Here is an 18400-nt window from a genome sequence, read left to right on the forward strand (position 1 = left end):
CCCAGGCTGTGGGACTGACTTTCCCAGGCTGTGAGACTGATATTCCCAACCATGATTGAGACAGTATATCTCAATAGTTTGTCACTGGGATTTTCTGGACCAAAATTTTATAATTCCCAAGTATGAGCTGAAACATTTATACTGGGAGAATTTGTGCATAAGTGCCCCTGAGCAATCGTGGGACTGGGATTCCCAGTTTCAGCACAGTGAGACACCGAGTCCCAGAATTTGAAACTCGTTTTCCCAAGTTATTACTGGACCAATTCTGGAACTGTTACTCCCAGAGAAGACCTGAAAGTATTATTTACGGATAATGTCCCCACACATGGCTGACATATTGTCTATATGACACCAGTAGGACATACCACTATCACAGCAGTACTAGGTTTAATACCTCCCTGAGATATCCCTAACACAGTTATCTGAACCATCTGAAGTACAGATGTTGTGCTTGTACACAGTACTGGCACTTTTACCTATATATATATCAACATACTCCTGTCACTCTATTTTAATAAAACTGTTGCTGCTGTTTGTTGAACTTTAAAAATCGGACTTTTCTTGGTTATTCGAAGTTCAGAGCTAACTAGTGGTTTTCCCAAACATACTACTGAATGACACGGACTGACCGAGCTGACATTCAAAAGAATCCATAGTAGCGAACGTCTCCAGCAGTATACAGATATTGTTCCAGAGTTCGACACTGGGTGATTCATGCTACCAATATTGTGCTTTCCCCTGTAGTAAATGGTGTGATTTGGAACTGGGATATCTGTATCGTTAAGAAGATATATACATAAAAACAAAATCGCTACAGTATGCAAGCAAGTCGACATCAAACATAGCAAAAACGCAATGTTCAGCATTAACTTGCCGTGGCGCATCGTATATCGTGATAAATTCTCCATCAAACATCTGCAATATAGTTTGTATCTGGGTATAGTACTGATTCCCATGAAACCTATAGAGGCCAAGAGGTTTGTGTTCTACCGCCGCACAATGACCCGGGCGCCTCTCGCCATTGCGATCACTGTGAATGATCGCACTGTGAATGATCTGTCACAAGATGCTAACAACCTGCAAATGGCTGTGGGTTAGAATTTGGTTTCCTCCCACCATAATGCTAGCCGCCATTGTGTAAAGGAAATATTCTTGAGCGCGGCGTAAAACACCCAAAGAAAATAAATACTGTTCTTTACAATAACGTCGCTTTCAACCTTGTTGTCACATGATGGAATCTGTCTGTAGGTAGCTGGTCTCCAAGTGATTTATTATTTTATATATTTAATGCATCAGAGTAATTATCCAATGCTGTTAGCGTTTGGAAGTACAAGTGAGGTGGAATATAATCAACCATGTGTGTAAACTACTTTTGAATCATTGCAATGGGGACCTGTCATATGCCCGGCAGCAGGATCTTGACATCAAATGTCCCATCCCATCATTATGACATCACATAAAAGACTATACAACATTACAATAGAAACTGATAGATTGTAACACTGTAGATGTTGAGTGACAATCCACTTTTGACGTAACAATGGCTAAATGTCCTGTTTCACTTAAGCGCCAACTCACAGGATAAAAAAATATGCCACCTCCCCATTTGCTTCTGTGCCTTGAGAAACTGACAAAGTAAACGGCAGTATTTTCATACCCCATATGCTTTAATACTAAAATAAAGGACAGACACCTGTCAAGTGAGATAGATCCTTGAAAAGGGAGGCAACCTATGCGTTAAGAAAATATGGAATTGTGCTGCCAACCACACTATACACAACACAATATGGATACTCCTAGTCAGAAATGACACTGGGTCAACAACAGTACCAAGACGCACAGGTTTCTCTTTAGACAGGCCAGTGAAAGATATTCCAAAAAGATGTTGCCCCTGAGCTTGGTGGTAAAATTATTTCTCTATTTTGATTCACACCCATTACAAATCAGATTCAGTAGAAAACTCAAGTACACCATGTATATAAATGCCCTTCATTGTCCAAACAACAATGATAACAAGAAGACAACATGTGCAAACAGTGATATTTATTTAATGTATAACTATTTTCAGGCTAAGCTGTATATTTTTAAAATGTGAGCATTACTTAAAATAATTTTTAAGTACTAATTAATTAAAATGAGGTTTCCCTATGACATTTCCCCCCTAATCCCTCAAAAATTTATCGTGCAATTTTCCACATACAATGAACTAGAAAGATGATCATGATGGTGTCAGGTAAAAAGGGTTTGCACATTAAACAGCTGAATACCTATGTATCCATATGTACAGAATATGTATATAATTCCGAACTGGATAACTGAACACTGTACAGAACTTCTGGATAACTGAACACTGTACAGAACTTCTGGATAACTGAACATTGTACAGAACGTCTGAATACCTGAACAATGTTCGGAACTTCTGAATACATGGATATTGTTCAGAACTTTTAAACACCTGGACAGCTTACTAAGTTTAAAAGCTTTTCAGTGGCACTAATGGATATCAGTCACCCATGCCAGTACTGAGTAAACTGTATATATTGTATAGACATGGGGCTTTATTTGTCACTGAAAAGGGACATTACTCTGCACATTTTAACAGGAATATTTCCTAGTTTGATGAATGCCTGACAATTCTATAGTTTGACAAACATTTCACAATTTTCCTCACATACTTGAACGTGGTTATTCATGGAAGCATGGAAATGGTTGTCTGGGTATGTTTATCCACACTTTTTGAGGTACATCATATGTCCAATTCTACAATCAATCAGTGAAGGAATTATCGCAATAATGTGCTCTCCAGTCTCCATATTCTGGTCCATCACAATGAAGCTGACCTCAGGTTTGGACTGCCAATCACTTACAGTATCTATCAGCCTTCATTTTCTCTCGCCTGTGAAAAGCAAATCAGATCAAGCAAATAATAACCAGCGGGAACTCTTTCACCTGATTCAGGTCTAGTTTGGACTCTGGTCATGCACGTCAGCTCAATGTGAATGTTCTTCAAATTGATAGGACCTGTATGTAGACACGGTTTATTCAATAACATTTAATTCTCGCTCTATAGCAGATTATCGTTCGTGGGAAGGTCTGCCAGCATGGTTGGGCGTTTCCCCTGAGCTGCTCCCAGTTTCTTCCCACCATGATGCTGGTGACGTCGTATATGTGAAATATTCTTGTGTATGATGTAAATGAAATACACCAATGAAATAAATAAATAAATAAATATATGGGATTATCCAGATTGATCAGTTGTGGCTTTATGTCATGAGGTTTGTCAGGTGGCTGACATTATGTGGTATCTCTGTCACAAGGCTTGTGAGGTGCCTGACAAGGTGACGTGGTTATAGAGCCCAAGGTTAAGGTGCTTGTTTTTCAGTCATGAGACCATACAAGGTTTGGTTGAAATCCTACAGGGAATTTGTAGACACACCTGCTCTCAATGTTTGTGGTGCCTTTGTGACAATAAATGGTCAATGGCTCTCGCTTGCACAGTCTAACATTCACTGAAAAGCCCTTGCCTTCCACCGATATAGTGTGTGTATTGGAAAGTTCTTCAGAGGTCAGAGGTCAAAGGTCAATGGGTTTACATATACAAATGACTGCCATCATATAGGTGGAAAATTCATGATTAGGTAATACTAAATAGGAGTAGTGATTAACAGGCAAATAAATAACAGATTTACCTGTCTAACAGAGCCTCATGTAAACTCCCATCTTTCTTTGCCTTCTTTAACTCTGATACATCTCCTGCATTTACTCTTAACCGCCTGTCCTGAAAACTCTGAAACTTTTTCCTGTCAGGGAAAATAAAACAATATTTTTTCTACAGTAATGTGTAATACCTGTGTAAAGGGATGTAACCTTCTCCTCATGATACATGCACTACATAAATTTAATGCAGTAACACCTAATATATTGTGGATTGATCAATATCAACTTTCAACAATTTATCCAGTTTCAGCAGCGCAATCCACAAACTAACTTTCAACTTTAAGACGTCTAAATCTTTCGGACATTAATCCAATATGGCTGTCAAGTCATGACTGGTCCAAGTAAAATTTTTCCACACAGAAACTCTCACTCCTTGATGTTGCCAAAGTAAAATCTCATATTATTTTCTTAACACATACAATAGTAGCTTGCACAAATACAATATGGCTTCCAGTCTTGTGCCTTAAGGCCCTAATAAACATAAATACATACAATTTAAAAAATATGATGAAAGGATTTCTGATTAATTGAATTACATATTTAACATTTAAAGGTTCTTCAGATATCCAGGACTCCAATAAAAATAGACAGTATATGTTTTGACCAACACATAAATTTGCACATTAAATCACTGATGCTGGTGTGAGAATTCCTGACCTAATTCTGTAAAACCCCTATGTACATGTATTCATACTCAGTTCTTGATGTAAGATGGCACTCTGTTGAAAGTGAGGCATGGCAATTGACGCTCATTGTTTCTCCATGGGCAATCTCTTCACAATGAACACTTACACATAATTAATTTCTACATCTTTCATCTTGCCTCTTTCTTCTTTTGGCTTCTGATCTTCTTCCGATTCAGTCCCAATAGCAGCACAACATCGAATCTACAACACCACAACACAAATTTTTTAATGTGAGCTAAAAAACTTAGTATTGGCTGCAAGGCTATGTAGAATGTAGTAATGTAGTTCAGATTTTTGAGAAACCATTCCTAACACTTTGTTAAAAGGATTCGTCCAGATTTAGCTACTTGTGCTAAATAGAAAGATTATAACCTGTTTCAACAGTATGTTTGTACTGTGAGGGCTTCTGACAACTATAATTATGACTTTAAACACACCCAAAACAATAGATTTGCTATGCTCACTGAGCTATAGGCGGCCACCCAGTAAAGCTCAGTGGGTGACTTCATGGATGGCCAACCCAAGTTTAGCTGGCCTAAATAACACGAGAATTCATATCAAAATGATGTCATTTGTTAGATGGATTCTAGCTACACAGAGGTAAATATGAATCCATAATGGACGACTTTGAAATTCCGATTTATGACACTGACTTCTGGCCAGACTTCACATTCCAAGTTTTCAGACGTTGAATTTGATCTTTGTTCAGGCATTTCCAACCGCAGGACTGGTAAGCTATCACTTTATCCTGTGTTACACTGTAGGCCTGTATTTTGTATGTACAGGGTGTCCCGGAAGTCAACCATCCAGGATGAGGTTGAATGCTTGAGCTACAGAGCAGTTTGTTGCCCCATCTCTTCCAAACATAAAAACCAATTCAACCCTTTCTTGTAGTGTTAGTTTATTAGCCATAATTAACTCTGACAGAGAGAAAAAAATTTCAAATCAGTACTAAATCTGAAACACAGAAAAAAAATAAAAATCAGGATGGTGCTCAACTTCTGGGACACCCTGTACATCACATGATATTTACTATTCTTTCCTTCTGCCCACCTGAAATAAATATCATTCTATTCCCCTAGTGATGCTGAATTCATAAACCTATGCAATGACAACTACCTGTACATGTTATTGTTGACATTCGGAATAGTCTATGTCTATTTGGGCCCTACAGTTGCATGCAATATAAATACATGTGCGATGCGAATGTCTAGGTTTAGTGTACAGAGACTTGTTATCTGTCAGTTTTCAGTTCAATTTAATTATAGTATTTTATAACCACTGTGTGCAGGTGTCCCTGTGGAAATTGCCTAGAGATGCCAAAGGAAACGGAAAGTCTGTTGTTGTGTAGAAGTCAGCGAGGTTGAAGGGAGAGACTTGGAGAAGGGGGAATTATCGTGCCTATGTCAACATCGGGGATTTCAGACAAACTGTCTCAATAAAGACGTCCTGGGTTGTGTCTGTCACCATGGGTATAGCTTCAGGTTTTAGTCGACTGCTGTCCCCATCGTAGCCAAATCTTTCGAGTTCAACCATATTGTAGCTTTCTGCTGGAAAATGGTGAGAGTAGATCCAGCTGTATTCAGTGGGTATAAAACCCGTCTGTCTTATGCTGTGAATCCATGCTTTCTTGAGGGCAAAATTGCCTGAAAACTTGATGTAAATGTAAATCCAGGGTTCTTCAACCACCTGTTTTAACAACTGTATGCAGGACAGCAAACCATTTCATGGAGAACTAAGTAACAAAACTCTGATAGCTCATAAAGTTTGGTCTTGTATGACGTCATTCTGCAAGGACTACCGAGTGTTGGCAGGAAAAAAGCATTATCTAGTGATTTCCAGTGCCATAGTACTCACATTAATATTCCTTTTTCCAATATTTTTGTACACTCAATTTAACAATATATACAGGCATAGCTAATTATGAATAAATAACCAACCTGGACACTAGTCCTTTAACACTGATTCTTATACACAATACAGTAAGTCAGGAATTCAGTAATTTATAGTACTTAACATGTACACACAGGCTAAACGATGGAATATCACCCCCTCCTGTTCTGTTCTATATGTGTGCAAACCCTGACCTCAATACATAAAGTTCTTTTTAAAAAACGGCCCCTAAGACTTGATTAAATGCTTCTTGTGACGTCACTCTATTCAGAAAACCGTAATTTCTTAGTCAGAAAAGTACGGCATATTTCCATATTCGTCTGGCAAATAAGATAATGCATGTAATACTTTCTTCGTGTAAGACGAACCAATCAGTGTCCCATGTTTAACCTGGGTAGGCACCCCACTACTTACACATTTGCTGTGATGTCACACTATCATCTGCACAGTTGATTATTTTTCAAGAACCCTTAATTACGAGTTTGTGGTTTGAGTGGTGATGGGTGACGACTTGTCCCACCGGAGCGCGCCTTCGCCTGACACGCAGTAGTGCAGGATTCTAACTCACGAACACAGGGATTTAGAGCACTCCATTATCCCACTGAGCTATCCAGAAAGACCATGCATCTTTCTCCGTTTAGACGAATTTAAACATTTGTTGTGACGTCAATCCTTTGTCTAACTGATCGTAACAGTGTCATATACCAAAAGTCCATATGTTTCTAATCAATGTGAAACGCATTTTCTAACAGTTTCGTTCTTCCCCTTCATTTCAAATACACCAAACTTGGCCAGTGTGAGAAAAGGCATCAATTCTCTCAGGCACAAATATGAACAGCAAGGTGAACTGGTGGTCTAATCTGTGGCATTCTGATTATGATCATGGATATCTTGAGGCCTCGTTGTGTCAAAGTGACAGAGATTGTATAATCTACTATCAGACTTCCCTAGTTAACATGTAAGCTTCAATCCATTCAGATTTACTCTCCTGCTTAACTAATCGTAAGCCAAGTCACTACCCATAATCTTACACACCCAGTAGTAATCTATACAGTGAACAAGCGACTAGACTCCCAGTGGATAAAAGCTGTAATGCTGTTGTACTAAAACTTCATGTAACATTATCATGAAAGACCAACCATGCTACATATTATATTCCACTATGCAAATAATGCCGCTCAGCTGGCACGAAAGAGCATTCACTAACGCTAATTGTGATGTAACGTTTTTTTTTATTATTTGTTTGATGCGATCCATCAAACAGAATCGAAAGATGTTACAGTACCACAACATTTAAGTAGGACTGGGTTATGAAGATACCATTACCCTCCAAATCGGACACGAGCTTTGAGACACATGAGCGACCAGATCTCTTATACAGGCTTAGTGGTCAAGGAAAAGTTTTAACCACCTGCATCTGAATTGTTGATTCAAGCATATATTGGCCATATCGCCATACATAAAGAATCAGAGCTAAAACATAGCTCCCATACTCTCTGCGACAAAGTCATCCGCGCTTCACACCTCATACTTTCTCATCCAGGGATTCAGCCTTTCTCCACACCTTCTTATGCACAATACACTAAGTCAGCAATTCAGTAATTTACTGTACTTAATATTCACACATCCAATCAACGATGGAATATCTCCCTTGTGCTATTTTGCTCTACATGTGTGCACACCCTGGGCTCAATACCTGCAGTACTTTTTGAGATACCACCCCTACCATTTTGTTTAACACTGCGTTCTCTATTATTGGGTACGACATAAGCCACATCTGTACTTTATATAAAAAAATAAATGAACAATTTGCGATTAATGTGTCTGACAGATGATAGCACATGTAATATTCTACTTTGAGAGGGGGCTTGTTCCTTATTGTTGTTGGGTGACAACAGTCTTTACTACTTCGTACACTGAATTAGAATCAAACCACAGCCAATGAAGTAACTGCAACGCCTTTTAATCACCTTTACGTTAATCGCCTTTTTAGCACATAGACACCAAAGTAAATCGCCAGACAAACACTGAAGAAACCACCAGTCAGTGTATGTAGTGTCTGTAACACCTTGTCTTGACACTGAAAAGACAAACACTGAACAAACCACCGGTCAAGGTATGTAGTATCTGAAACACCTTGTCTTGACACTGAACAAACAAACGCTGAACAAACCACTGGTGAATGAGATATCTGTAACACAGTGTAATAACATAACAGATAAACACTGTATAAATCATCCGTGAATATGGCAAATGTAATAGTGTAATGACATAATACACACTGAAATGAATAAATCAACAGTGAACATGGTAACTGTAACATACTGTAATGATGTACCTTCAATACATGTAAAATGCAATGACGTAACTGTAACACAGTGTAATGATGTGACTGTAACACGGTGTAATGGCATAGCTGTCACACAGTGTAATGATGTAACTGTCACACAGTGTAATAACACAGCAGATGATCACTGGGAGGTACCTGAAGCATTTCTGATGCGGAGGCTGTTTTACTCCTGCAAATGATGTCACCTTCTGTATCCACGCCCATAAAACAGCTGTTACTGCCATTCAGTGCTGTCTTGCCCTGCAACAAAGTCCAAAAATTTAAAATAATGTTTTTTTTTGATTTTCAAACAATATTAAATGACTACTGTCTGCTGTGTGTTATCGATGTATTTGTACATGGTAAGCTACGTTTTATTTCTTACATAAAGTCACATTAAATAATACATGTATGTGACTTTTAACCACATAAAATTCCACATGATTTTTTACCTGGTTAGTTCATCAGGATGATTAATTAGTGAAAAATTCCACAAAATTACAGGTGATTTACTCTATCTGAAGCTGATACATGTGATACATGTGCTTGTTTATCCAACTATGACATATACTGTGGTAATAACAACATGTGCCACAACTCACATCTTGGAACACCGGCTCCCATTTCTCTCTGGCACCCACAGCATCAGCTCTTCCAACAACCTCCCCCTCCATAGTCACACCCAGGTATTTACCGTAGCCGGATTTGAGGGCGATGTGGGTGTCACTGACCTTCATGACCGTAAACACCTCCTGAGGGTCAGGCCCCTCCCCTGGGGACAGAATCAAATCACAAAACACGGCTCACAATAGTCTGCTTGTGGTTTAACCTTCCTTTCACCATTAATTCAATCATATAACACTTGTGTCTCCCCGTACAGGCTGGTCTCATTCTGGCGTATATAATGACACAATTTTTGAGCATGTAAAAATCTGATTTTATTCATACTGAGTATTGTATTTCACCTGAAGTTTGTTATGTACATGTAAATATGCACGCTTAGAAGCATAAAAAGGCCTTTAGATGATGCCAACACTTACTTTTTTCTGATACTGAATGAATAAATAAAACTTCACAAAAAAAATCTTATGCGGCCCTGTAAGGTGGATAAATCATTCAGAATCATGTAAACCTCTAGGTGGAATACAGTTGTACACAGATACAAGTACACCTTACACACATACAAGTACACCTTACACACATACAAGTACATCTTACACAGATACAAGTACACCTTACACAGATACAAGTACATCTTACACACATATAAGTACACCTTACACACATATAAGTACACCTTACACACATACAAGTGCATCTTACACACATACAAGTACACCTTACACAGATACAAGTACATCTTGCACAGATACAAGTACATCTTACACATATACAAGTACACCTTACACAGATACAAGTACACCTTACACAGACACAAGTACACCTTACACAGATACAAGTACACCTTACACAGACACAAGTACACCTTACACACATACAAGTACATCTTACACAGATACAAGTACACCTTACACACATAAAAGTACACCTTACACAAATACAAGTACATCTTGCACAGATACAAGTACATCTTACACATATACAAGTACACCTTACACAGACACAAGTACACCTTACACACATACAAGTACACCTTACACAAATACAAGTACACCTTACACACATACAAGTACATCTTACACATATACAAGTACACCTTACACAGACACAAGTACACCTTACACACATACAAGTACACCTTACACACATACAAGTACATCTTGCACAAATACAAGTATATCTTGCACAGATACAAGTACACCTTAGACACATACAAGTACACCTTACACACATACAAGTACACCTTTTTGGGCCCTATTTTGAGCATGTCCATGTATTGTATTAACTTTAGCAATGCCCTCCACATTAATAAACCGATTGTCCAGAATTTGGAAAGTCTTCAAGCTAAGTACATGTAGTAAGAAGATAATGTGAACGGCTACTGCAGGTTTTAGTGAAGAAAACAGCAAGAGCAAAACACATATATACATGTACAGTGTTTAAACCTCAGACAGGTATATGCTTTGGCTAACTAAATGAACATGTTAATTTACACTGACTGCACAAACATTTACTTGTACATATTTAGAATTTAAAGTGAGCTCTGTGAGGTAAGTGAGGGTCTCAAATACGCCTTGCTCTATAGGTGAATGTTGGTATACCGATACAGGAATTAATCTACATCTAACTGTTTTCATGTGGTCATTATAACCATACCAAGTGTAATAAATGTAAGAAATCTGGCTTAACCACAGAAAGACAGACATGGTGTTGACACTTTCAAAACTGAACAGATGACACACCAGCCTTGGGACATAAATGAAAGTACATATGCTTACATTTCGCAACACTTTTTCACGGACAGCACATTACCCCTTAAACAAAAGGGCATCAAGGATTTTTTAAATTTTATTTTTTTCAAAAAGTATTTAACGTGAAACACTTTTATAATTCTATATTTACTGGTAGGGCTTATCTCTTTCACCCATAAACCTAACTGGAATCTATGAAACATCCTTGAGAACAGGTTTAAACCCGAATGAGATAAATGAAAACAAATTCAGGCTTATCAATCTACTACATAATACGCATGTATACATGAGTGTCATGTGAACACTAGACATGAAGATGAATGCTTCTTTCAGCACAGCTCGGCTGTCACATGAATCATATTTTTTTTTTTTTATGAATGAATGAATGATTTCTATAGCTCAGCCAAACCAGCCACATGTACATCATTTGCAACATTGTTCTTATACACTATAAACAAAAACAGATAGGGGCAGTGTCTCTATGACAACACCTCCTATCCCTGAGGGGACCAGCAGCTTGCCCATCAGGGTAAAGTATTGATCAGGCCAGTGTAACAGGCCAGTGAAACACCCCAAGGGGTGGGGGGTGGGGGGATACCCCCATACACAGCAGGGTAACAATGACCTCAGTCTGGCTGCCAAGTCTTTGTTTGTTAGCTTTGGCTTTGCCGCCTGTATATCTGGCACAGCCACATTATAAGCCACTTTTCTCAGTGATCACCGCACGTGCAGGCCCCTCCCCCCAATAACCCTCGGAACACAGCCAATATTGATTATATAGTTCACTTCCTCTCCAGAATGATCATGTCCATGTGCAGACTGGACTTTGGAGGTTTGACCCTTGTATTCCTAGACAAGCTGGTTGTGTGTATCAGGCTCATGTCACACCAGTGCATACTCATGAGTTCGTGATGAGGACATCTCAGCTGTGCCTTCTATACAGAGACATGTGCTACTGGGGGAAAATGCCCATTCTGTACAACTAACAAAGAGTCTCAAGATCAGGAAAGACTTCATTTTCATAACAAAGATGCGATGGATAAAGAAGTTAAGCAGAAAACTACCTTAGTTTGATATAATTTGAAGCAGCCAGAGAACACACAGCTTGGAAAAGATCAATTCAAATCGCTTTGACTTGAGAAAATTTGGGATAATATAAAACTTCTGCCTAAGGTGATGATTCACAAGAGTCAACAGGAGAAGAAAGAAAACTTCATGTGTGCATACTGCAGTGGACTTACTTGGGGATGAGATACATGTAGCTAGATAAAAGACTGATGAAAGTGACCTAATGAAGTTACCAAGAAATGTGTGAAAGGAGTAAAGAAAGTGGTTTATAACCACCGTGACAGCAGTAAAGAAAAACAAACAAACAAGAAAACAACTGCCAGGAGTGGAGAATGAGATGAACGAATAGCATCAGACAAAGACAGTGACCAACAGATAATTGTGACATCGCTGAAGAATATAAGGGTGATGAAGAAGCCATTTGACAAAAGTGGCACCAGAAACTGAACCAAAAAGCAGTGTGACAGGAGTGACCAAAAAAACCAAAACGCTGTGTGACAGGAGTGACCCAAAAAACCAAAAAGCAGTGTGACAGGAGTGGCCCAAAAAACAAAAAGCAGTGTGATCGGAGTAAAAGAAAAACAAACAAAAACAGGGAGACAGGAGTTAACAGTCAATAATTCCAAGCCACAGCTACAGAGTGTTCATAAGTAATTTAAGTACTTACCTGTTCCATGTGGGGAGCCCACAGCAAACAGGCCATTGTCCAGGGCACTCATATAGCATCCTTCCATCAGCTCTAGTGCCACATTTCCCACAATATCCTCAAACTTCATCACCACCCACCAACCCCCTGTTATGGAGCAAGAAAACATGACTTACTCATCTGAGGAATATTATGTGATCATCTCTAAAACTAACCCCTCAGCACAGGTAAGCAGAACATGTGGAATGACAATTTTTATCTAACATTAGCACGTGATCTATTATAATATTTTCTTTATCATTTCACACATGTCATGTGTTACCAGACAGAAGTTATAAGAATTTCTCAGATGTTTTCAGCAGGTAAGAAATTTATATTGCTAATTATACGCAGTAATGAATATTTCATAGCAATAAATGCTAATGTAGAACTGTGCATGAGAGAAAAAGTGATGTCAAGATTCAATATTTATGCAGTTCTAACATTTTTGCTCTAAGCTGACATTATAGATACCAATACACATAAATAATGAACACTTCTACATGTACTTCAGTTTTATTACAAACAAAAAAAAAAATGTTTGTTAACATGCTAGTCCAGCACAATGGCTCAATAGTCTCACATCATTGTGGTCAATAAACATGCTAAGAGTTCAAGTCCAGCTACCTCTTGCTGGCTTCCGCTCCGCTGTATGTGGGAAGGTCTGCCAACGACCTGCGGATGGCTGTGGGTTTCCCCCTGTGCTCTGCTCTGTTTCCTTCCTCTTTGATGTTGGCAGCCTTCATGTAAGTGAAATATTCTTGAGTACAGCGTAAAAAACCAATTAAATAAATAAATAAATAAATAAACTAGAACTGCATACAGTTATACAGGTTCCAAGCAGCCTGTACACAGATTTTAGCATAAAATAGCCGTAATCCATATTTGACAATGAACTCTCCGAACAAGTGAATTGCATGTACCTTCTGGAAAATTTCCAATGAAAACAAAACTATTTCAGCAATACCTGGAATCCCGACCTCCCACAAGTGAACCATAGTGTCCATACTTAATTCCGAAATGAATTTGGTAAGAATGGTAAGGAGTAGACTGGATTTAAACCCCAGACCTAGGACTGGTAGTCTGGTGCCTGATAATTTCATGGTAATTGAAGAACAAAGATTTTCAGGGATGAACTGTTCCCTGGGGCTATGGTGAAAGATAGTGAAGAGAAAAGAAAAAAAAAAACATTGCAGTGAATTTCATCCAAAGATCACGAGCCAATTTATGGAAAAGGATGGTTTAAAGTTATCAATAAAATTCAAAATGGCTGTTAAATCACATGACTGGTCAAACAACACAACAGCTCAGCAAGTTGTCAGAGTATACATTGTGAATGGCCACAAAAGCCCACAAATATTCTCCATGAAAAAATGCATTTGTAAGTCTAGAGCAGATTATAATAAAACTCTACACATACGAAACCATTTTATTAATAATGAAAGTTATACAACAAATCAATTTCAAGTCAGGTCGACAGTTGATATTTATTTGATTGGTGTTTTATGCTGTACTCGCGAATATTTCACTTATACAACGGCGACCAGAACAATGGTGGGAGGAAACCAAGCAGAGCCCGTGGAAAACCCACAACTATCCACAGGTTGCTAGCTAGGTTGTGTTGCCTTGGCGTGCTAACCCCCTCGGCCATGTAGGCCCCGAGACAACTAATAGATTTTAAACTAAACGTGAAGACGGTTGCATGTTTTACTGACTTTCTACAAAGATTCTGAATGTTGCTCAGGCACAAGGTTACAGAAAGTGAACTGGGGCATCAAGGTGCTGGTATACACTACATACACCTCGCATGATAACATTGTTATGTGTGAGGTAATTCTGCAGCACCCAGCCCATATGTTACTGTAATTCTTCATCGTTTTCACATGTTTTCAAGGTGTTTATTCAAGGCTATTCGGAAATCATTTTTCTGATGTTGACTGATATAATGACACTTTTGGTGAACCTCTGAAACTGGCCAATGCAACCAATGTAGTTTCGTCTCCAAAAATGAAATTAAAAATGTGCATAAATTGCACTGAAAGTTGCTCCTTCATATGCAAAAAGATTGAGGAGTTAGGGTATCAAGCCCTGTTGTGTGTTGTCCATTTTGTGTAACCATCAATGTGGCCATGTACATGTCTGATGCATGATGTAGACATTTTTTTTTAGCATAAGGCATTCAACCATCAGAGCGGTTGAACAGACAGTGTCAGACCATGAACAAGCCATCCATTACTATGCCACCTTATCCATCCCTTGTTTCATTCCATTCTGAACAACGTATAAACACAACAAACAAGAACTTACCATGCTCAGAGACATCAGCATTTGTTGGTTTTGAAACACTGTCATTTCCTTCATTAGACAGTTTCCTCTTCCTGTGCTTCTTGTGCCTGCAGTTCACAGAGAAAGGTGAAAAGCCAGGTTGTAATTTAAATCATTGAATCAATTGGTTATCTTCTTTTTATCAAGAAAAGATTGTATATATCTCAGTTTAAAAAACCGCGCCCTGAAACACACTTCATAATCATGCAACTGGTTGCTGACCGGTGCAGCACTCTCAAATGTTAGGCATTTGGAAGACTTATGGTGAGAAACCTTCACAAATTTGTGAGAATAAGGGTCAAGGAAGTTGAGGAACATTAGCTGCTAGAGTGCATTATGTACCCATCTGATAAGTGGGCCTAGCAGCAGTTTTATAGTCAATAACAGTCCCAGGTGGCTACTTCACTCCTCTCTTTATGCTGGGCTGGCTGAGTATCATAGCCGTTGGGGCAACCCATGGTAAACCATACACCGATTTATGCCATGTCTGACAAGTCAACTCTAAACAATGGCTGCAGTTCAAAACTGGTGTCAACTTTGGCCCTTACCTCTTTCTCACACAATTATTCACACGCAACATCCCTAGTATATTCCAATTGGTAATGGCACACCAGCCCCATATTCGCTACACAGCAAACTATTTCTAAACCAGGCAGCCATTAAGTTTGTCTTTTCAGGTTTAAAGTGTATGCGCCATCTAGAAACTTTTTCAAGGCCTATAACTGTGGTGAAGACAAAATGGCTGCTGCTTTAGCGATGACTGTGAGGTGAATTTGGGTCTGGTATGTCTTTACCAAGCAGAATATATATGAGATGTTGCGTGTGCGGGCGAGCTGAGAGGTAAGAGCCAAAGTTGACACCAGTGGTGGACCGCAGCCTTTGTTTAGATCGGACATGGCATGTTTCCCACTGGTTGCCCCTGTGGCTATGATACTCTGCTAGCCCAGTATAAAGAGAGGAGTCAAGTATCCGAATGGGGCAAAGTCAATAAGGTACATGAGGTTAAAAAATTTTAGGTCTCAGGTTACTTCTTTGGCATAAAATAATAACCTTGTCCACCTTATTGAATATAAACTGCTGCAAGACACTCATAGCAGGAACATTATTTCTTAAATTCCAGGTTAACTTTATAATTAACAGCATGTATATACTGGTACCCTAACTAAATAACTGAGTCACATATAGCTCTGTACCGCTGTGATTACCTACACTATCACAGCCCTGTCATGATCCATAAGCTTACATTGAACACCTCTGTACTTCCCATGCTGGTTTCAATACACTACTGTTGCACGCCAAAAAATGTGTCTGTCCGCACTCATAGTCATCTCAGCTATCAATTCCAGATAGGTGTCCCCCTGTGTCATCCCTAGTTTTTCCTCACAAGCATGAAACTGGTGGAAGCTGGAAAACTTCGTACTCCAACTGCCACCTTTGAATGCATACTCCTCACAGTGAGGGGAATCACTGCCAATACTACTACTAGACTAGTCTAAACCTTTTGAAACACACTGTTTAGGATCAGTCGCAACAGTAATGACCTAGACGGAACCCATAATCAACACTGATCAGTAAAAAGTTTCTCACACAATTAAAGTAAAGAACAGGATCTGTTTGTATTGTCAGTAATTATCTGGCTTGTATTGTCTGTTAGGACTATGCATTCAAACATGGCGTTTGGAGTTTGAATTTATCCAGCTTCCACCAGTTTCATGCTTGTGAGGATATACTAAGGATGATACATGTGGACACCTACCAGGAATCGACAGCTGAGATGACACATTATTTGGTGGCTAAGACTAGTGTATTGAAGCCAGCACGGGAAGTACAGAGGTGTTCAATGTAAGCTTATGCACCAAGACAGGGCTGTGATAGTGTACGTAATCACAGCCCTACGGCGCTATATGTGACTCGGTTATTTAGTTAGGGTACCGGTATATACATGTAGTGAATTATAAAGCCCTACAGAGCCAAGTCAGATAGTGATGTATGGTTTCATGTGTATTTAAATATGACATCCGGTGTCTTTAAGTTTCACCACTGCGTTGCTCTGTGGAGAATTACAAAAAACTGTCCGCAACTAACAGCATTACACTCACACACTGGAAAATTACTTTGTTGTTGTTGTTCAACATGTAATTTATTTTCGTTATATTTGTCAAGCTATAGTAACATACTTGCTTTTGCCTTTGCTGCCCTTCAGTTTGAGTTTTCCCCCCTTAACGAAGTTGTAGGAATCAGCCATAATTGTTGCCTTCAACGTCTTAACAGGGGAATATCAACCACTCGTGAGGTGATCATTACCACACTTCTCTCACGTTTGTCTCTCCCGATGTAAACATCGCACTGCGCAAGCACTTGTCTGTTAGCAGTTCCGGCAAGACTAGTTCATTTAGGGCAAGGGGTGTGTAGCATGATTTCAGCCCAGTCGCATGTTATTCTGAAATCTAGAAACTGATTTGAAACTAAAATGAAATGAGAAGAAGAGAAAGATTAAAATAACGTTTTCGAAAACGAATCCATTAGTAATATGTGCTTAAAACTGTGTGAAAATAAAATGCTTCACCCCCTTTTCTGTACTGAATGAAATCGACACGTCAGAGGAAAATACACCACCAGACGATACAAAATGTGACAATTGATGGTCACCGCACATGCACGTGGGTAAGTCAAATAGGTATGGTAACACGTGTATCCACGATCTCATCATAATCAAAAGATGCCTTTTCACGCCTTTCAAACTGTAGCACATATCGGGAGAGCGGTAAAATATTGTGACAGTATAGTGAAGTGTGTCGGTCGGGCTATCACCAGGGTTTTCCTTATATGTAACATGATATATCATGGTATAATGATGAGATGGTGATCAATGAAATGAAGATGAACGTGTGTTTAAAGGAATTTGAAATTTGGATTTTATTTTGTGATATTTCTTGATACTCTGGCATATACATGTAAACAAATCTTATTCAGCACATCACATATGCTATGCATACGTTAATACCAGTATTCATGCATGGCTTACAGAAATCCAGTGAAGTGTGGGGTTTATGGGATACAGTCAGATGGATTATATATGCATAATGTAGCAACGACATCATCTCACACTGAATGGAATGGCATTGTTTATGCAGTCTACAGGTTTCTTAGCGAGCAGATATGGTTCAGTAAATCATCACTGGTATTTGTCTTGATATAGATATTATTTAATGAACATCAGCTATTTTTGATAAACTTACCAGCACAATGTTTTTTGTTTTTTTTCATTTAGGCACTTTTAAATCTGGAATCAAATGGAATAAAGCTTTGTTTAAGAAAAGTGTTT

At 38.8% G+C, this 18400-nt stretch overlaps 1 protein-coding gene across 1 annotated transcript; it reads right to left on the reverse strand.

Moving 5' to 3' along the window:
- Window positions 1-1644: 1644 nt before the first annotated feature.
- On the reverse strand, window positions 1645-17404 carry LOC135472811 (protein FRG1-like). The gene is made up of 8 exons (XM_064752493.1): window positions 17253-17404; window positions 15058-15143; window positions 12733-12858; window positions 9228-9397; window positions 8782-8886; window positions 4510-4604; window positions 3690-3800; window positions 1645-2896 (listed from the first exon to the last, which is right to left on the reverse strand). Exons 1-8 carry the CDS (start codon window positions 17318-17320, stop codon window positions 2860-2862), a joined length of 798 nt encoding a protein of 265 aa, XP_064608563.1. The 5' UTR covers window positions 17321-17404; the 3' UTR covers window positions 1645-2859.
- Window positions 17405-18400: the final 996 nt, after the last annotated feature.

The sequence above is a fragment of the Liolophura sinensis genome, chromosome 8 (genome assembly GCF_032854445.1).
Source record: "Liolophura sinensis isolate JHLJ2023 chromosome 8, CUHK_Ljap_v2, whole genome shotgun sequence".
In the NCBI taxonomy this organism is placed as follows: Eukaryota; Metazoa; Mollusca; class Polyplacophora; order Chitonida; family Chitonidae; genus Liolophura; species Liolophura sinensis.

What these genes read in the sequence shown, in the direction of transcription:
- LOC135472811 (XM_064752493.1), bottom strand. Translation starts at nt 17,320, where the DNA reads ATGGCTGATTCCTACAACTTCGTTAAGGGGGGAAAACTCAAACTGAAG. An exon ending in TGCTGATGTCTCTGAGCATG is followed by an intron (nt 12,859 to 15,057) that starts GTAAGTTCTTGT and finishes GCTCCATAACAG; the next exon opens with GGGGTTGGTGGGTGGTGATG. An exon ending in GATGTAGAAATTAATTATGT is followed by an intron (nt 3,801 to 4,509) that starts GTAAGTGTTCAT and finishes TTTCCCTGACAG; the next exon opens with GAAAAAGTTTCAGAGTTTTC.